The sequence below is a fragment of the Arvicanthis niloticus genome, chromosome 26 (assembly GCF_011762505.2).
Source record: "Arvicanthis niloticus isolate mArvNil1 chromosome 26, mArvNil1.pat.X, whole genome shotgun sequence".
Lineage (NCBI taxonomy): Eukaryota > Metazoa > Chordata > Mammalia > Rodentia > Muridae > Arvicanthis > Arvicanthis niloticus.
This window is the reverse complement of record NC_133434.1, coordinates 35130563-35150779: the sequence shown is the minus strand read 5'-3', so window position 1 is coordinate 35150779 and position 20217 is coordinate 35130563. Positions and strand designations below refer to the sequence as shown.

The 20217-nt window shown below is 47.1% G+C and overlaps 1 protein-coding gene across 1 annotated transcript in view; it reads right to left on the bottom strand.

The window, feature by feature from the left end:
* Itga11 (integrin subunit alpha 11) overlaps window positions 1-20217 on the bottom strand; it is a 106866-nt gene that overhangs the window by 74115 nt on the left and 12534 nt on the right. Inside the window, exon 2 of the mRNA XM_076925711.1 lies at window positions 12276-12387. Coding sequence (XP_076781826.1) covers window positions 12276-12387 — 112 coding nt within the window. The remainder of the gene's footprint in view (window positions 1-12275; window positions 12388-20217) is intronic.

Below are 20217 nucleotides of genomic sequence, written 5' to 3'. Positions count from 1 at the left end.
GGGGCGTGTGTGGGGGGAGGCGAAGGAAGGCAAGAAAAGGGGAAGAAGAAGAAGGAGTGGGAAGAGGAGCACAGGGGAACGGAAGATGGAGGAAGAGGAGGAGGAGGAGGAGGAGGAGGAGGAGGAGGAGGAGGAGGAGGAGGGAGACAAGGCAATCAAGGAAGGGAGATGGGGAGGGAAGACAAGGAAGGGACGGGGAAAGCAGCAGGGTGGGAAGGAAGATGTTTTGACATCAAGGAAGGGGAAAGCAGCAGGGTGGGAAGGAAGATGTTTTGACATTCTCGTCGGATTCCTCCACCACCCTTTCCTGCCATGTTTGAAACTGACTCCTTCCTATGAACCCCAGATCTTTTCCTACATACGTCCCTGTCTAGGTCCTTGCGAGCTGGAATCTGTGTTCCCTGAGCATGCCTGTCTCTTCCTAGCTGGGCTGGGCCCCTGTTCCTCCTTCATCTTCCTAGTACAGGAATCCCCAGCCCTGGCTCTCACAGAGCCAGATCTGGCCCCAGGCTCATTCTGACATTATGTCCTCTGTTAGCATCTCAGCTGCCTCTCTGTAAAATGAGGACAACCTTCACTTTCAGGTTGCCTGATTCTCTAAACTTGCACTATGAGTGTTGCTCTCGGCTGTCAACCTGATGGGATTGAGAATCTCGATGGAAACAAAGCTCTCAATGTGTCTATGGAAACTGTTTCCAGAAAGTTTTACCTGAGGAGGGAAGACCTACCCTGAATGGGGCCTGTATCCTTTCATGGGCTGGGGTCCTAGACTGAATATGGACAGCGAGCTCACCTCATCACCTCGCTCTGCTCCCTGACTGCAGATGCACTGTGACTGGCTGGTTCACACTCCATGCCTCCTGTACCGTGATGTGTTTTTCCCTCTCACCGGGAGTCTAAATAAACCCTTCCTGTCTTCTATTGCTCTGCCATGTGTTTTGTCCTAGAACTGAAATGTAACGAATTCATACATGCAGGCAGCTAACCATGGCCTTGTGTTTCAAAGTCTACGTATAACAGTGTCTCCTTTAGCAGAATATTCTGCTTTGTAGAGAGCTGAGGTTTCCCCAGCCAAGGGCAGAGCTTCAAGAACAAACTGGGACCTTATGGGGCCCAGCTTTTTTTTTCTTCCGAGCATCAGGAGGCTTCCTGCTCCAGAGGACGCAGGCAGGGGCTTCTGCAGGCCGGCACTGGAGCATGGGGACATCAAATGGTCTTAATCACTTCAATGTAAACCAGCTCAAGTCATGTGGATTGAATTTCTCTGAAAATACACAAGAGCTTAAAGAGCAGAGACAGAGAACACTCAGTCCCTGAGGAATTTGTTTTCTCTTTTCTCTCTGTACGCCTGTGAGTGTTGTTATTGTTGCTGAGACTGAAGCATGTCGGAAACGGTTCAAGATGCCTACAGCATCCCTGGATGCTCAGCGGAGCCCAAGTAGGGTTCTGAGTTGGGCATGGTGGGAAAAAGGTAAAGGATTAAGACTAACCACTGGCTATCCCACTAGACCTGTTCCCTTGACCTCTTAGGCTGCTGTGCCCCTGATGCCCCATGAGGCCCCAACATAATGGCCCAAGCCTCCTTGTGGGTACCTGAAGTGGGTAGCACTGGGCTAGTTCTTCCCTGGGACACATTAGTGTCTGGGAGTGACACTTTCCCCTCTGGTGGCATCTCCTTGTCTTATACTCCCCAAGTGGTATAGAAGGTGGGCCTTAGAAGCCCATCTCCCTGCTGGAGGTTGCTGGGGAGCAGTTTGAGTGACAGATCCTCTGACCCAGGAGACATAGCCTGGGAGTATGAGTTCTGCCCAGGGCTGAGTGCACAGGAGCTCCCAAGCCTCAGCCACTGTCTTGATTTCAGGATTCCCTGCCTCCAGCTGCAAGTCACTCCACGGTCACTGCCTGCTTCGCTGATTATGAGACACGTGTGCACGGATAGTACTCTTTAACCTTGCCCAACACGCCCAGATGGAGCGGAGGAGGGTCCAGTCTCATTTGACATGTGAATAAACAGAGGTTCAGAAAAGCTGAGTCTTCCAAGACCTGTCTCCAAGTGGCAGAGCTCTGAGCTTCAAATCCTCTCTCTAGTCCTTGCTTTGAGGTGCCTCCTGGCAGACAGCCACATCAACTCTTGCTGCAGAGGCATGCATAATGATCGGCCAGACTCCCTCCCCTCCAACCGCTGGGACACTGCCATCAGTCTCTCACCACAAGAGCAACATCCACAGGTCCTCTCTGTGAATAGAACTCCCAGAAAGCTGGCTGCAAGGTGGGAGAAGTGGTGTGTGTCTGCATGTCTGTGTATGTGTCTGTGTGAAAGGAGGAAGCAGAGAAGGGAATTGGGGGTCCGTCATGACTGCCACTTTGATGTGGCTGAGAGTCACCATGGGAACAAATCTGGGCCATGCTTAGGTCAGCAAAAGCATCTAAGAAGTCAATTTGTCTCATGACCTCACAGGCATCTTCTATTCCGTGGCTTCCCAGAGACCCTGCCTGAGGCTCCCCATTTTAGAACCTGGCTGAGTTCTTGCTTTCAACAAGGTGCTATGCTGGCTGCACTCAGGTTGCAGGGATTTGATTCAGTACTCACTGTAGACAGTGAGTGTGGGGTGAAAGGCTCCCTTGGTATCAATTGTAAGTCAGAGGGAAGGCCTCGGGAGGGAAGGGTCATTCCAGGACAGGAAAAGGCTCCAGAGAGATGGAGAAAGTAACCCACAAAGATGGGTATGAATACTACCAAGTCATCTTTTGTCTCTCATTGTTTTTAATCATTTGAGTCACTGTCTCCTCACTGGGTCTAGGGTTATTCCAGAGTGAAACCATGCTTTTAGAATTCCAGTGCTGTGTGCACAGCCTGCAGATTTATTAACAGATGTTTAACAGTATTGGTCAAAATAAGTTCTAGCTTGAAAAAGATTTTTTTTGAGACTTGGTTTTATGTAGTCCAGGCTGGCTTCAGATTATATAGCCAAGGATAACCTTGAACTTCTGATCTTCTTGAGTGCTGACATTACAGGCTGGTGCCACCATAGCCAGTTAATGTGGTGCTGGGGATTGAACCCATGACTTTGTGCTTTATCAACCGAGCTAAACTTCAGCCCCTCAACCCAATCATTTGTGTGTGTGTGTGTGTGTGTGTGTGTGTGTGTGTGATATGTATGCATGTTGATGTATGCATTTGTACAAAGGCAAGTGTGTATGGTTGTATGTGTATGGTTGTATGTGCATGTGTGTTGTGTGTGTATGCATGTGTGTGTGCACGTGCACACTCATGCATGTGTGTGTGGTATGCATGTAGAGGTTGATGTTTGTCACTTACCCCATCATTACCTTAGTCCCTGAGAAAGGGTGTCTCTCTGAACCTGGAGCTCGGTAACCAGGCAAGACTGGCTGAGCCATGAGCTCCAGGGATCCTGTCTCTGCTTGCCCAACAACAGGATCACACCCATCATGCCCAGCTTTTCATGTGGGTGCTGAGGGTCAGTCAGGTTATTGACTGAGCTACCTCCCCAGCTGTTCAACCTTGCTTTCTCTGTCTTTCATACTTTGTAAAGAATATGTATATTGGGCAGCTGGAGGGATAATTCTGTGGCTAAGGATTCTTACTGCTCTAGAAGATTCAAGTTCTGCTCCTGGCATGCACATCAGGTGACTTAGAGCTCCCTGTAACTCCAGCTCCAAGGGGATCTGACACCTCTGGCCTCCACAGGCACCTACATTGCTGACATCATACCCCCAAGTAAATACACACATACACATAATTAAAATGATAAACATAAAATTAAAAAAAGAATATGTTTGTATTCTGGGGATAGGATTATAGCTCATTTGATATAGTCCTTACCTAGCAACATGAATCCTAAGCATTAAAAAAAAAAAAAGTCTTAAAAAAAGAGTACAGATGTCCTGCATCCTAATGTGGCCAGTGGAGTCACCATGTGGCTTAAGTCATTGAGTTTAAGCAGCTGCTGAATGCCAGGGAATATGTCTCTGACTCCACAAAAAATTATGACCCTGCTTGAGAAAAAAAAAAAAAGATGCTTTCAAAAGGAAAATACAGACTTCTGGACACAAGCAGAAAAATAGCCACAGGAAAATGACACACCACATCAGAAAGACAAGACATCTCCTCAGGCTCTGCAGACTTCAGAAGGATATCATTAATGCAGAATATCATTTAAAATGGTAGGGCCATCTAAATGGCTCAGGTAGGTAAAGGCACTTGCGGCTAAGCCTGGTGACTTGAGTTCTATCCTTAGAGTCCACTCGATGGGAGGAGAGAACAAGCTCCTGAAAGCGACCTTCTGACCTCCACGCTTGCACCGTGGCACATCACAGTCAGACATGGGCACCTGCACACATGCCATGCGTGCATGATAAAAAAGTAAAAATGTAACAGGAACAATAAAAATGTAACACATTAAGATGATAGAAGAAAAACTGCCAACGAAAGACACACTTGAAGAATCGGAGTGAAATAAAGTTCATCTCGGACAGATGAACAGACACCAAGTCCAGTGCCCAAAGCTTTAGAGACAGGAGCACTGAAGCTGTTCTCCTATTTTCTATAAAGAAAATGATACCAGACATCAGCACAGAGTTACATGAAGATAAGGAAGAGCCACAGAACGGTAATTAAATGAGTAGGCAGACAGGGATGCTGACGTTTAAAGGTCTTGTGGAATTTATAACTATGCAAAGGTAAAAGCCTATGACAGAAATGACGCAAGGGTCAGGACAGGACAGATCGCTGGAGTCAGTCTTATTTTAGCCCTAATTTAAGGTGGATCTTGGGTCAGCAAGATGGCTCAGTGGCTAAAGGTGCTTGCTGCCAAGCCTGACATACAGAGTTCCATCCCTGGAACCCACACAGGGAAAGCGGAGAAAAACTTCCTGATTAAAATCATACCTAGTTATATAATTATGATTAAGATATAACATAAGATATATTAGCTATTCTAGTTGACCTCTGACCATCACATTCATGCCTTAGTGCCTCTTCACAAACAAACAAACAACAAACAAACAAATGTATTTAAAAGATAGACTTCAGTAAATCACTAATGCACATTTTAATGTTTAGGTTGAACCATCAGGGGAGTAGCTCCGTGGCAGAGTCTTGCGTAGCAAACACGAGACCCTGGAAGAGTCCCCAGCACTGGAAGCAACAGGACAACAAATAACAGGAACGATTAAAAAACAGGAAAGAAAAAGAAGGCCGTGTGACAAGCAGGCATATCACATGAAGAGACTATGTTATTAATCCAACTATGTTATTATATTAAATGTCCAATTAAAAGGCAAGGCTTATCAGAATGGATTAAAACTTGGAAGAGAAATGCTTTAAATAGAAGAACAGAGTGGGCTGAAGACATGGCTCAGTGGATAAGGGCACATACTGTTCTTGCATAGGAAGGACCTGAGTTGGGTTTCCAGAATCCTCAATGGATGTCTCACAACTGCCTACAACTGCAGTTACAAGGGACCCAACGCCCTTTTCTGGCCTCTGCAGGCAATTGCACTCATGTGTATACACCCACACACAGACATACATGCATATAAATAATTAAAGATTAAAAATAAATCTTCAAAAAAAAAGTAAGGATACAGAAAGGTTGAAAGCAAGAGAATGTAAAAAAGCACACAGGAGTTTACTAAAAGATAGATATTGTGCCCATAGTAGCCCAGACAATTTTATTAAAATATAAAATGTTAAGATATAATGTAAGATTTTTTAGGTACTCTAGTCAGCTTTAACTACCAATTTGTCACAGTCTAGAATCACCAAAGGAGAGCCTCAACAGAAGAACTGCCAGATCACACTGACTGGCCTGTAGCTACATCTTGGGAGGTGGTTGTCTTGATTGTAAATTGATGAAGGGGCACAGTTCACTGTGGGCGGCACCATTCCCTAGGCTGGCAGTTCTCAGCTATGTAAGAAAGCTGTCAAAAAATGAGCCTGAGACTGAGTAGTAGGTAACATTATCCCATAGTTTCTGCTGTTCTCGCTTGGCTGTGACTGAGTCCCCGGGTTGGAGGTGACACTGTGTGGAGTAGTGAGCAGTCTGGTTCTTGTCCTGACTTCCCTCTGCTGGACCAGGAAACAGAGCCAGGGAACCCTTTTCTTCCCAGGTTGCTTTTGGTTAGAGTCACAGCAATGGAGTGAAAATAGAGTATTAGGCTGTAATGCTAAATTGATATACATAACTAATAACAAATTAATTTATATACCTAGTTAACAACTTCAATATAAAGCCAAGCTGACAGAACTAAGAGGTGACTTTCCGATGATAGCTGGAGATTTTAATACATCTCTCAGAATCATGGAATCAGCAGATCAAAAGACTCCCCACTCTAAACAAAGCCACCAAACACAAACAGTAAAGCCGAAGACATTAGAACAATACAGCCATGTTGATCTAATGGCATACAGAAAAACACTTAACAAAAACCAGAACAATCATGGCGTACAAGCCATTAGTGCCAGCACTTGGAAGGCAGAGGCAAGAGGATCTCTGTGAGTTCGAATTCCAGGACAGTCAGGGCTCTGTTAACATTGAGAAACTCTGGCTCAAAAAACCAAAGCCAAGCCAAACCAAACCAAACTAAACCAAACCAAACCACAAAACAAAACAAAAGAAAACAAAAACAACAGAAGAGACTTATCAAGTAACTGGGGAACTTATTAAAATAAGTCATATCATAGTTTATACAGCATGAGACTGGAGAGAGGGCTCAGCAATTCAGAGCACTGGCTTCTCTCCCAGAAGACCCAGTTTCAAGTCTCAGCACCCACACAGCAGCTCAGAGCTCGCTGTAACGTCAGTTACTGGGGACCTGCAACCCTCTTCAGGCCTTTGTAGGTACTATGTATACACATAGTGCATAGACATACATGCAAGTATACATGTATCTTTAAAAAAATATTATACAATGCCACTTCTGATTACCAGGAATGAAGCTAGAATTCTGATAATAAATAACCAGAAGATTGGCAGATATTTGGGAACTAAAGCAACACATTTCTAAAGGACACATGGATCAAAACAGGCATTAGATATTCATGTGATTGTAATAAAAATAAAACCATGAAAATATGAGACACAGCAAAAGAACATTACAGCCCTTTATGCGTATCTTTTCTGTATATAAAGGAAACCAACAGTTTAAATATGAATCCAAGAAAAGACAAGTAACTCCCCAAAGGAGAGAAAGAAACAACTAATAACAAGTAAAAAAACAGTGAAAGAGAAAACAGATTCAGCAGGGGTCAGTAAAACCCTGAATCCAGGGGCTGGAGGGATGGCCCAGCAGTTAAGAGCATTGGCCGCTCTCCTAAGGACCCGGGTTCAGTTTCCAGTAACCATATGACAGCTCACAAGTCTGAAACTCCAGTGCCAGGGAATCTGGCACCCTCACACAGACATATATGCAGGCAAAACACCAATGCACACAAAATAAAAAGAAATAAATCTTAAAAAAACAAAACCCCAAACCCCAAATCTATCCTTATAAAACTTTAATGAAATCGTCACACCTATAGCAAGACACATTGTGACTAAGGGAGACAGACAGCATAAGTTACCACGGAGAATCATGAAAGCAAGGACAGCATGCTATAGAACTTAAAGACCCGGAAAATATAAACAGGAGGCCAGTGATTGATACTTTGTTAGTAAAACTTGAATGAAACGGACCAATCCCTGGAGAAACACATTATCCATGCTAACACAAGCAACTGGGAATCTGCACGGCTCATTTCCCGTCAGGAAGTTGAAAATCTGTTCACAGCAATGTGCAGAGAGTGAGAGACTTGGGAGTACTCAGTTCTCAGTGAGTGTTTTCACCCCACCCCACCCCCTCCAGCCTGAGGGCATCTACTTGGAGGAAGAGGGGATGGAAAGATTGTAAGTGCTAGTGGGTGACCCAAGGAAACAGTGCTCAAAGTACAGGATTTCCAGCTGCTTGTGTTAGTATTGTTAATGTGTTTCTCAATGGGTGGTGGCGCATGCCCAGCACTTGGGAGGCAGAGGCAGGCTGATCTCTGAGTTTGAGGCCAGCCTGGTCTACAGAGCCAGTTCCAGGGCTACACAGAGAGAGCCTGTCTTGAAACACCAATAAGCAAATAAACAACAAGCAAATGGATGGATGGATGGATGGATGGATGGATGGATGGATGGGTGGATGGGTGGGTGGGTGGGTGGGTGGGTGGGTGGATGGATGGATGGATGGATGGATGGATGGATAGATGGATGGGTGGATGGGTGGATGGATGGATGGATGGATAGATGGATGGGTGGATGGGTGGGCGGATGGATGGATGGATGGATGGATGGATGGGTGGGTGGATGGATGGATGGATGGATGGGTGGATGGATAGATGGATGGGTGGATGGGTGGGTGGGTGGGTGGGTGGATGGGTGGGTGGGCGGATGGATGGGTGAGTGGGCAGATGGATGGTTGGATGGGTGGATAGATAGTGATAGATATCAATAGATAAATAGATTGATAGATAATGTTTTTCTTTAGTGTTAGCTCAAAAATGCAAGTTTGAATTCAAACTACAAAAGAAAAGGATAAATAGAAAGAAAAAGAGAAGGAAAGACGAGAGTCCAAACAAAAACTCCTAAGTTAAAAAAACTCAACCCAACAAAAAAAAAAAAACCACCACCAAAATATAGAAAAACTGTAAGTCTCAATTCTTATAAGAAAGGCATCTGATCAAGCTGAATGCTTACTTGTTGATAACATTAAAAACAAGAAAAGACTGGTGCCAGGGAGCTAGGGATACCACCCAGTTGGGAGAGTGCTTGCCTAATACACACAAGTCCTAGGTTTGATTTCCAGTTCCAAACATGACGGGACATGCCTGCAGTCCTAGGACTCAGGAAGTGGAGGCAGGGGACTATGCTATCCTTGTATATAACACATTTAAGGCCAGCCAATGAAGGTATGTGAGACCCTGTCTAGAAAGGAAAAGAAAGAAAGCCAACCAAACAAACACATAAAGAAACAAAACTTCATTAAACTGGAAATAGAAGAAACTTCTTCAGTCTGGCGGCATCAAGGACCAACAAGCAGGTAAACCACAGACACCTTCCTATTCCAGTAGTCTGTACTCAGACTTGCTCCATGAAAAGCAAACTAAGACTGTTCATGTCACCATGTCTAATCAGCCTTGACCCGACAGCTCTAGGCTCTGCAACAAGGCAGAAAATAAACAGAGGTAAGGAGGTAAAAGAGAAGAAACAAAGAGTGATCTCGTGGGGTGACCTAGAGAGTCACAGGCAAGGACAGGATGAGATGGCTCGGTGCGTGAAGTTGCTTGCCACACAGGCCTGGCCGTTCAAGTCAGACACCCGGAACATACATCAAAGTGGAAGGAAAGAACTGACCCCCCCAAAGTTGTCTTCTGATCTCTGCATGTGGTTGTGGCATGTCTCCAACAACACACACATAATAATAATAATAATAATAATAATAATAATAATAATAACAACAACAACAACAATAATAATAAATTTATAAAAAAGGATATACCAAGCTAATCAAGTTAATAGAAATGATCAATGATTATAGTGAGATACAATGTATACACAAACCAATTGCTTTCTTCTGTAGCACCCCGACTGGAAAACAAAACCATCTCATTTCTAGCAGCATAAGGTACAAATATGTAGAAATCGGTGTAATTAAAGATGGTCAAGACTTTTACATTGAAAACTATGAGGAAAAAAAAAATAAAACTAAATAAATTAAGGGATCAAGGCATTTGCTTATTACTATGGTTTCATTTATTCTCAAAGTTACCTATACTTTTATTATTACTATAATCAAAATATCAGTAAATGCCACCGGAGAGAAGTTGGCAGAATGAAGAATACAGTACTTACGATAGATGGAACGGTCTCACTCAAAATGAACAAATACAGAGAATTCACGTGCTTGAGTTCACGATTTATTTTTTGAGATGGTCCTACATTATGCAGGCTAGCCTCAAGCTTGCTATGTAGCTGAGGGTGCTCTTGAGCTCATGATCTTCCTGCCTCTGCCCCCTCTACCCCCCGCCCTCCAATGCTGGGATTACAATGTACACCACCACTCCTGGTTTCTGTGGTGCTGGGGACTGAACCTAGGGCTTTGTGCACAGTGGGCAAGCGCTGTAGCAACTGAGTTGCATTCCCAGTTCCGGGCAAAAGTGTCTTTTTAAAGTCTAGATAAAGAGATAAGTGGAACACACAAGAGGACACAAGACCTGTCCGGAAACTTCATCAAAGACAATGTCAGGATGCCCACCAACTTTATGAACTGGTTATGCAATGCACCAGCACTGCATGCAGTGGGAATGATTATAATTAAAACGACAATACTATGTGTTAGTGAGGCCATGGGATGACTGGGGCTCTTTTACTACAGAGTTTAAACAGTAAACCACTCTGTGGAAAAATATGCTTGGCAGATCCTCGTAACATCAACTATAATCCTACCCTTTATCTCTGCAACCTAAACTACCTGTGCACACCCAGCAAAAGGACATGCCTAGCAGCAGCAGGAGGAGAGCAACGGCTCCACTTGAGCAGCCCATATTCCAAACAGTTCCAGTATCCATCAGTAGCGGAATAATCAAGAGTGACATAGTGATATTACAGAATTCCACAAGCCACCAAAAGGCATGTGTCAGAATGCTCTGGATAATGTGATAGCCTGCACAGACACCGTGTTGAATTTAAAAAGCCAGGTGGAAAAATGTATCTGCAAAATAACATCATCAACACACACACAAACACAAACACACACACACAAATGCACGCACACACACACAGACACACATAGACAAATGCACACACATACATGAACACATGCATGTGCACACACATACATGCACACACACATGAATGTATGCACGTGCACACATACACACGCATGCACATACATGAAATCTGGCTTAATGAATGAATCCATGGTGACAAGAGTCAGAATCATGGCTATCTGGAGAGGCACCAACTGGGTAGGAGCACAGAAAATCCTTTTGGGCGCTTGTGTGGTGTACGTCTACACTGGTAGCTCATTGCATGCAGCAGATGGTTAACAACTTCACTGTACACCCAAGTTAATCACAGCACTGTGTAAGCGAGACCTAAACAGAAAGATAAATAAGACAAAGAAAGAGAGAATGCAGGTGTTAGGGAGTGGGAAGAGGAGAAGGGAGAAGAAGAGGAGGGGAAGGACAGGGATATGGAGGAGGGAAAATAGGATGAGGAAGAGGAAGGAGAAGAGATGGAAGAAAATGGAGAGAAAGAGGAAGAGGGTGAGAAGAAAAGAAGCAACATGGAGAAGAGGAGAAGCAAGAGGTAGCAGTGGAGGGGAGGGAGGAAAAACAGAGGAAAAGGAGAGGAGGAGGATTGTCTGGATTGGGAAGCAGACACAGCAGGGGTGCCGGAGAGGGGTTCCCAGGAGGATGGAGAGTCTACAGGAAGGTTTAGAACCGAGAAGGGAATGTTTGGAGAAAGTGCTGAGCAGAAGAGAGGGGAGGGGAGTAGAAAGGTCAGAGGTGAGAGGGTAGGTAGGGGTCAGATTGGGAAGAGCAGGTGCGGGAAGGCTCTGAGAGTATCTAAGAACCTTCTATCAGCTGAACCCACAGTGAGAATAATTGGATGAACTGAGCCCGTGTGTGAGGAACATGCTTGGAGGCTGTAAAAATGTCCTAACACTGACTGCTGGGCATGGCCAAGCAACCTAGTAAACACTAAAATCACCACTGATTTGCACACGTGTCACACTTAGAATATAGGATCGAGTAGGCTGTTTTACAGCGAAGTTATTAAAACCTCAGAGGTTAAAGCTTCTCCTCCTTCCTCAGCCCCCATCCTGCTGTCTCTGTACCTTGTGATCAACCTCACCCCCACCTGCAGATACCCCACTGCCCTCCGACTGGATGAGGGCAGAGATACTATCTCACAGTTAAGACACCAAGGTTCTGAGGTGCCTCATCAGTGGCTCCCAGTGCCTGCCCCCTCTGTCATATAACCTGGAAAAGGGGTTTTGAACCCCACCCTCATTCACAGACGGGACAATGAGAGAAGTCCATGACATTAGATGTTCGGGTCTCATGTACAGAGCCTACAGGATTTTGACCTGGTGGGATGGGGAAGTTGATTCATTGGAATCAGGAAGCCTGAGAGAGCCAGTCTGGGCAGCTGGCTGGCCGGGGGCAGGAAACAGGGCACTGGTATGACACAGCCCTGGGCTAGGTGGTCCCCAGATCTGTCACTTACCACTTCTTGCCACTGATATCATGCTGCTGTACTGTGTAACCAAAGAAAGCAGAACTGGGTCCAGCAATGACCCGGGGATTCCTGGTGTCCATGTTGAAGGTGTCTGTGAATCCTGCGTGGGAGCAGAAAAGAGAAATGGGTGAGTCTGCAGGGTGCAGGTACTGCTAGGGGTGTGTCTGGGCCTGCTGGCTGCTCACCTGCCTTAGAGAGGCTGGGCTGTGAAGCAGACGGGTGGCCTAGTCTTTGAGGAGCCCTTGTGTGAGGTCATTGACTAGTCTCTGGGAGAATCCACAGTCTGATGGGAAAGGTATGAGATGAAGACCCTACCTCGAGAAGATACAGTTTGAACATAGGACCGTTTCTCTCGGTGCTGGTGCCTTAGTGCCCAAGCCAAGGTCTTCCGTACACATAGTGGCTGACTGAATAGCTAGGGTCCAGGATGCTGGCAACGCCTGCTACTTTTATATTGAGCCTTAGATTTCATAACAGTCTTATGAGATCGACGTCAGGACCTCTGTGAGCTTAATCTGTGGGAACTTGCTCAGCAGGGAAGCTGGGGACAGGACCAAAGAGCTTGGGGATCTGGGGCACGGTCACCATCTTTAAGGGCCAGACTTGGAGGACTGAGGAGCAAGAAGGCTCTACCTAGAGAGTGTCTCCCTCTCCACCTCAGGTCTCACCCTAGGGTCAGAGCACAGTGTACTTCATGGAGTTCCGTCTAGACCTGTCTGCCCCTTGCACCACCCTCACCCAGTCTCCTTGGGGGAGAGAGGAATAAAGCCGGGCTACAAGAAAGAGACATTTAAGTTACCAGAATTCATCTGCCCAAATCAAACTAACCAGAGGCGTGGGGGGGGGGGGGAGGGGGCAGATTTCCTAAAAAAATGATGTTGAGTCTGTCCCTCTGACCTTGGCTCTCACCAACCTCTGGTTGTTCTGAAATCCATGGCTATCCTTCCCTGGTGGTGATGTGGGGGTGGGTGTAACCCTTCTCAGGGATTATTGACCTCAGAAGCAAACAAAACAAAACAAAACAAAACAGAAAAACCTGTTTTTGATGGGAGTCAGTAGGCTGGCTGCAGAGATGCCAGGGAGGCTGTCTGGGCAGTGTACCACTCTTCTGTCCCAAGTCTGGTGTAGGGGAGAATCCACAGTTCTTTGATGGCTCTCACTCTATGGCTGATGGCAGCCCTGTCCTCCTTTTCAGATTCTTAATTTGGCTTTTGAAAATGACCCGTTGGCCCCAAGGGACCCGAGCCTCAGACTCAAGCTTGAATGTCACTGGGCGACCAGTTCTCCAATCCACTTGGTAGAGACTAGGGTGGAGCTACTGCCTCCCACCAGGTCTCCAGGGATGAGATCTGGCCCAGTGTGGCCTTGGCTGCTGTCAACCCAGTGCTTCCTGATAACATAAGGGGTGTGTGCTGAGTGTCCATGCTCTGATGGACATTCTTACTGTCTCACCTCACTCTCCCAAATAGCTTCCCAGGGAGCTTAGGAGAGGGCGCCCATGATCTCCCATGAGAGCCAAGGGATTGGCTTGGTTGGCAAAGTGCTTGCTGCACAAGGTTCAAGGTTCAGCAGCAGAGGCTGATGTCTACAGTGACGGCAGAAGTTGCTGCTCCTCCCGTCAGATCTAAGGCACTTCCGTGGTGTGCAAGAATTCTTCAAAAGCACTTTGTGAACTGTTCTTACTCGGTTCAAGATCCTTGTTGTAAGTGAGCAAAGTAAAGCACAGAGAAAGTGGTCTTTCCTCAAAGTTGCCAGCCTTTCATTGGGCTCCTCTTTATCCTATGTATGTACGTATGTATGTATGTACGTATGCACATACGTACATTATGTGGCAATGCATATGTGTACATACGTGTGAGTGCATGTAGAGGCTATATGTTGTTTCACAGTTGCCTTCTACCTTTGGTTTGAGACAGAGTCTTTCATTGGCCTGAAATTTCACCAGAGAGGCTGCAGTAGCCGGCCAGTGAGCTGTATGCATCTGCCTGCCTCTCCCATCTTGCTATCACTAGGATTACAAACACACACCACTTGCCACACCTGGCTTTTTACACGGCTTCTGGGGATTGGGACTCAGGTTCTCATGTTTGTGAGGTGAATGTGTTACCAACTGAGCCAATTCTCCTCCTCCTCCTCTTCCTCCTCCTCTTCTTCCTCATCCTCCTCCTCTTCCTCTTCTATTTATTTAATTTATTTATTTATTTATTTATTTATTTATATGAATACACTGTAGCTGTCTTCAGACACACCAGAAGAGGGCATCAGATCCCATTACAGATGGTTGTGAACCACCATGTGGTTGCTGGGAATTGAACTCAGGACCTCTGGAAGAACAGTCTGTGCTCTTAACCACGGAGCCATCTCTCCAGCCACCACCTGCTTATTTTTTTTTTTTTACCTCTTTTTTTTTTTTTTTTTGGTGTGACTTTTTCTACAAATCTTCACTTCAGAAAAATGTCTGCTTGGGAATCTATTCTGGGGCGTAGGAATGCTTGGCTGAGACACAAGGTCGTCAGAGTCCTCAGCTGGGCTGAGTGGGCCAACAGGCTTGTTTTTAAGTCAGTAGAGTCTGAAGAGATGCCGAGAGAAGCGTGGCTAGGGTGGGGCGGTCTGAGTAATAATCTCAGCTTTGTTATAACTGGTCTGTGTGTCTGTCCGTGGAGAATATTTCTGCTTCTCTGTACCCCTGGTACTGTGACATGAGAGGGTTCAGCCCCTCATCGGAGGTATATATCCACATATATCAGTGGTTCTCTGGGGGCAGACACATAGCGGACTTCTAGCTGTCAGCGCATAAGCATCTGCCTTGAATCTCTGCAAACAATTGAGAACTGGAGACCAGGCAGCCGGGAAGAATGCGAGCTCATCTGAGTGTTGGCTAAACACATCTGGGAAGGGAAATCTCCAGGCCAAAAAATGATAATATTTTGCATTCTCAAGACAAGGGGAAGAATTAAGGAAAACCATCAGCTCATACCCTGCACTATCCAGGCTTGGCTCTCCTCCATGTGTTTGCACCATGGAGACTTGGCCACAGGCTGGAGCTTCTGGACGCATCAGATATCAGAAAGATGGAGCCTTGGTGGGTGACCAGGGAGGGCCGTCATCTTTCCATATAAACCCTAGCCTCATCCCCAGAGCTGAATGGTGCTACTAAACCCTCAGTGAGTTCCAGAGCAAGAGAACAGGGCATCGCTGTGACGGTTCACACTGATTACCAACCTGATAGGATCTAGAACCACCTAGGAGACAAATCTTTGGATGTAAGAGATTATCTAGGTTATCGTAATTGAGGTAGGAAGACGCACACTAAATGTGGGTAACACCATTCCCTAGGCTGGCATTCTGCACCACATGAAAAGGACAGAGGGAGACGAGTACCAGGATTCATTGCACTCTGCCTCCTGACTGGGTACAGCGTGATCAGATGTTTCAAGCTCCTGCCACCATGACACACTGTCCCCTCACACTGTGTGAGAATAAACTAGCCCTGGGCACCAGTCTCCCGTCAGGACAACCATTTCCAGAGCAAGTGCCAAGGTCAAAGGCCCAGGACTTCTGACCGAAGCAGCTCCTTACAGGGCTGAGAGAAGGGTGCATGGGTGCGGAATGGACAGGTCTTAGGAGCTGAGACTGCTTTAGGAAGAGCGAGGCTGGTGTAAGGAGGCCTGGTCCCTTCCCTGTTTTTACTGTTATTGGCTGTGTGGTCTCTCTGTGTACGCTCGGGCTTACCATTTCCAGTCCCGATGAGGTCCTAAGTCTGTGTGCTTCTCTGCCCTCATTTCCATATCATCTCATCAGAGATGAGGAGCTTGCGGACCAGCCCTGGGAACACCCCAATGGAGGAGTACCCCTGTGGAGAAGCACCCTTGTGGGGAGCATTCTCTGGGGGAGCACTCTGGAGGAGCACCTCTGTTGGGGAGTACCCCTGTGGGGGAGCAACTCTGTGGGAGAAGCACCCTTGTGGGGAGCATTCTCTGGGGGAGCACTCTGGAGGAGCACCTCTGTTGGGGAGCACCCCTGTGGGGGAGCACTCTGTGGGCAGATGGGTGGCTTTCCCCAGGAGTCTCCACAGGTGTTACTTCCTTCTCTTTCTCTGCTAGCATTTGACTCTGACACAAGTATCCCTCTGCTTTAGGGCTCCTGTGAATGTGAACTCTACCCCCATCTCTCTGAGTGATTCAGCACCTAGCCTGGCCTGCTTGCTGTTAGAGTCAGGGGTGCAATGGAGACAGGGAGGGAGGGTGTTGGCTTTGTGACAGCAGGTTTCTTCTTATCTCAGGCCTTCTGTTCTGTAGAGTAAACTTGCTCACATTTGGGTCTTCCCAGGGGAGACTTGAGCCCCTGTTTATTCTTGCAAAGCCCCCCTTCACACTCTCTACTTCAATCAACCCAACAGTGTCACACTTCTTTAGCCAACAGTGCTCTTAGGGACCTCCCATCTCTGGCTAACCGGGCCTTCTCCTTTGAGAGCAACAGCATGGAGTCTGTCTAACTTTATATTCCTTCAGCCATTGGTATCAGTGGCCAGCCACCATTGCACCTTTTCTCTTTCCCTTAGTGTCCCCTCTTCCTCCTATTCTCCCACCCCCATCCTCCTCCTCCTCCTTGTCTTCCTCCTCTCCCTCCTCCTTCTCCTCCTCTTCCTCCTCCTTATTCTCCTGTTGAGAAGCAGGGCAGAGCTGTTTCTTTGGTTAGAGCTTGCATAGGTTTCCCTCCCTCAGGCAGGTGCAGAGTTCCATGTTCTAATAGAACGTGGGCTGTGTGTGTATGTGTGAACATAATCGAGGGATTGGAACAAGATGGGGACATGCTACACAGAGGAAGAAATGACTTCTTCCAGTTGAGTTCTGGGAAAGGGGCGGGGCTTAAGGGAGGAGGGTGTCTGGGTGGGTGTTAGGGGTGGCCAGAGAAGGGAGGAAGGGGGTTCTGGCCGAGGGGGAGCTTCCTTGGAAAGGCGTTGCCTCTTGCACCTTGTATGAGCAACTTCCCTGGCTTTAGAGGAATCCACAGGGACATTATCTCATTTGGGGAGCAGCAGGTCCCTGGGCCACACCCAGCATGCTTCTGGCCCTGATCATGCCAGCAGGAAGAAGCAATGCCTAGTCCCTGGAAAGCTGAGGCCACAGTGGCACCTCCCCTGGCTCTATGTGGACCTGTCTCTATATGAGTTCCCAACACATGGAAAAAGACACATTAGGTGTCTGAACATTTCCTCTCACAAATCATGAGAGGGCTGGGCATCCTCACTCCAGAGTGGATAGGGCTTGCTTTGAGAGCCTGGAGGACTCTGAAAGCCTGACAGGAGCTGGGAGGAGTGGAGAGTGAGCACACTGAGGGCCTTTCATGGCCCGTTCACTTCCTGCTCCTTCAGCAAGTTTCCTTTCCCTGCCTCCACCCTTTGAGTTCTTTACCAGTGAGGCCTCTCATCTTGAGCCAGGCCTCTGCCCTTCCTCAGTTTCCCATCTTAGCAAATGCTTACCTTCAGCCTGCCCATTCTCTTAGGGCCATAGTCTGTGCTAGAGCGACTACTTGCTATAGCCAATATGATCTCCCTCAGCCCTCCCTCAGTCCCCCAAAGCTCTTACAGATCTACATGAGGAAGACTTTTCTGGATGGGAAACAGCCAGCTGGAGGCTGGGCAGCCTGTGTGGAACTGAGCTGTGAGGAACCTTTACCGGGGTTTTGGAGAGCAGCCATTTCCAGGCCAGATGGCACACTGAAATAGAGACCGGGGGTGGGGGACAGGAGAAGCACCCAGAGAGGCAGGAGACTGCTGAGAGAGAGCCTCCGGAAGAGCTACGATGGCCCTGCCCATTTGGGGTAAGTCAGGAGTTTGCCACTGTGCTAGTTAAGCAGATGTCACACTCATAGACAACAGGCCTGGAAATTGAAAGCATGCTGTAGTTGGCTGTAATTAACATAGTTTTCTCTCTCCGCCCCAGAGAACTGTCTGATGCCTGTGGAGGACGCATGCATGACCTCTGATGCCTGCGGAAGACGCATGCATGACCCCTTCAAGAGTAAGGGCCATAGATGGATGAAGGCCAGTGCATCTTTCTTTCTTTCTTGCTGCCATTTCTCCTCTCTGGGTGGGGAGTTGGTTCGAACAGATCCATCTACAAGCTTTCAGGCACCAAGAGGATATTGGTAGTTCTGTGCTATGCTCTTCACACAGTGAGATCCGAAACAAAACCAAAAACCGGATTCCATCTGTAACTTTCTTGCTTAAAACCTTCTGGAACCCCAACTCTTCACAGACACAGACACAGACACGCACACGCACACGCACACGCACACGCACATGCACACGCACACACACTATACAATACACACAGACACATAGACACACACATAGACACACACAGACACACACACAGACATATGCCACACAATACACACAGACACATAGACACAGACACACACACATAGATACACACAGACACACAGACACACACACAGACACACCACACAATACACACAGACACATAGACACAGACACACCACACAATACACACAGACACATAGACACAGACACACACACATAGATACACACAGACACACAGACACACACACAGACACACAGACACACACACAGACACACAGAGGAGCAGATTGCAGACCGTTTATTCCCCAGGGCCCTTGGGTGCTGCAGGATCTGCCTTTTTCTCAGTCCTAGTGCCTTACTGAGCTCCAGTCAGACCTTCTTTATCGCCTCATACACCCAACTCTTTCCACCTGGAGGCTGTTCTCTTTGCCTGGGACAATCTTCTCTGAGGTAACTCTCTCTGTCTCTGTCTCTCTCTCTGTGTCTCTATTTCTCTGTCTGTCTTATGTGTATATGTGTGTATTGTACAGGTGTGTGTGCCTGAGTGTATGTGGAGGCTGGGGGACAGCCTTAAGTGTCCTTCCCCATGGTGTTGCTCACCTTGCCTTCTGACAAGGGTCTCTCACTGACTTAGAGTTCTCCTGGCCTTCGGCAAGCGAGGCTGCTGGCAGGCTACCCTGGGATCCACCTGTCACTGGCTCCCCAGAACTGGCATTACAAGTATGCATGCCCCACCCACTGGCTTTTTCAAAGGGGTTGTAGAACTCAAACTGAAGCCCTCATAGACATAAGATAACATTTCACCAACTGAGCCACCTCATCCTCCTCAGCAAGCATTTACTGAGCCATGCTCCAAGCAAGCGCTTGTCTAACTGAGCCAAGCTCCGAGCAAGCACTTGTCTAACTGAGTCATCCGCCAGCCCCTTTCCGTAAGATATTTGCTCCGCTGGCGGCTCCTTCTCAACACCAAGTTTATATGTCAAGCCTCTGAGATTGTTTGACCATCTTATGAAGAACCCATTTTCCTCCCTCAGCATCTTCTTTACTTCCTTCACCGTCAAAAATGCTTGCAGGTTCTTTAAGTCACACGGGGGGAGGGACCAGTATGTGCTGGAGCCTTCTTCCAAGAGCCAGTCGTCTTTAAGCTCACATTTAGCCATGATGTGTTAGTAGTTTTAAAACGGGTCACAGTGGGAAGATTTATACCAGGGTAATTGGCCTCTGCTTTAAATAAAGATTCTCTCTACTCTTTGTTTGAGTGGCTGGGGAGGAGGCTCACTCAGTAAAACATTTGCCTCATAATTCTAAGCATCTTTGTTCAGAGCCACAAAACTCATTAAAAAGCCAGGTACCGTGGTGCTCACCTGGTCTGGGAGGCAGAGACCTGCAAATCTGTAGGCCAGCTAGCCAAGTTCCAGGCCAGTGAGAGAGCCTGTCTCAGACACAACAGAATGTGCCTGAGGACTGACATCCAAGGTTGTCCTTCATATGATCCCACACATGTGCCATGCATGCATGCGCCGCATTCAACACACATACACGCATGCACGCACGCATGCACACACGCACCCATGCATACTCTTTCCACTTCATTCCAAGAGA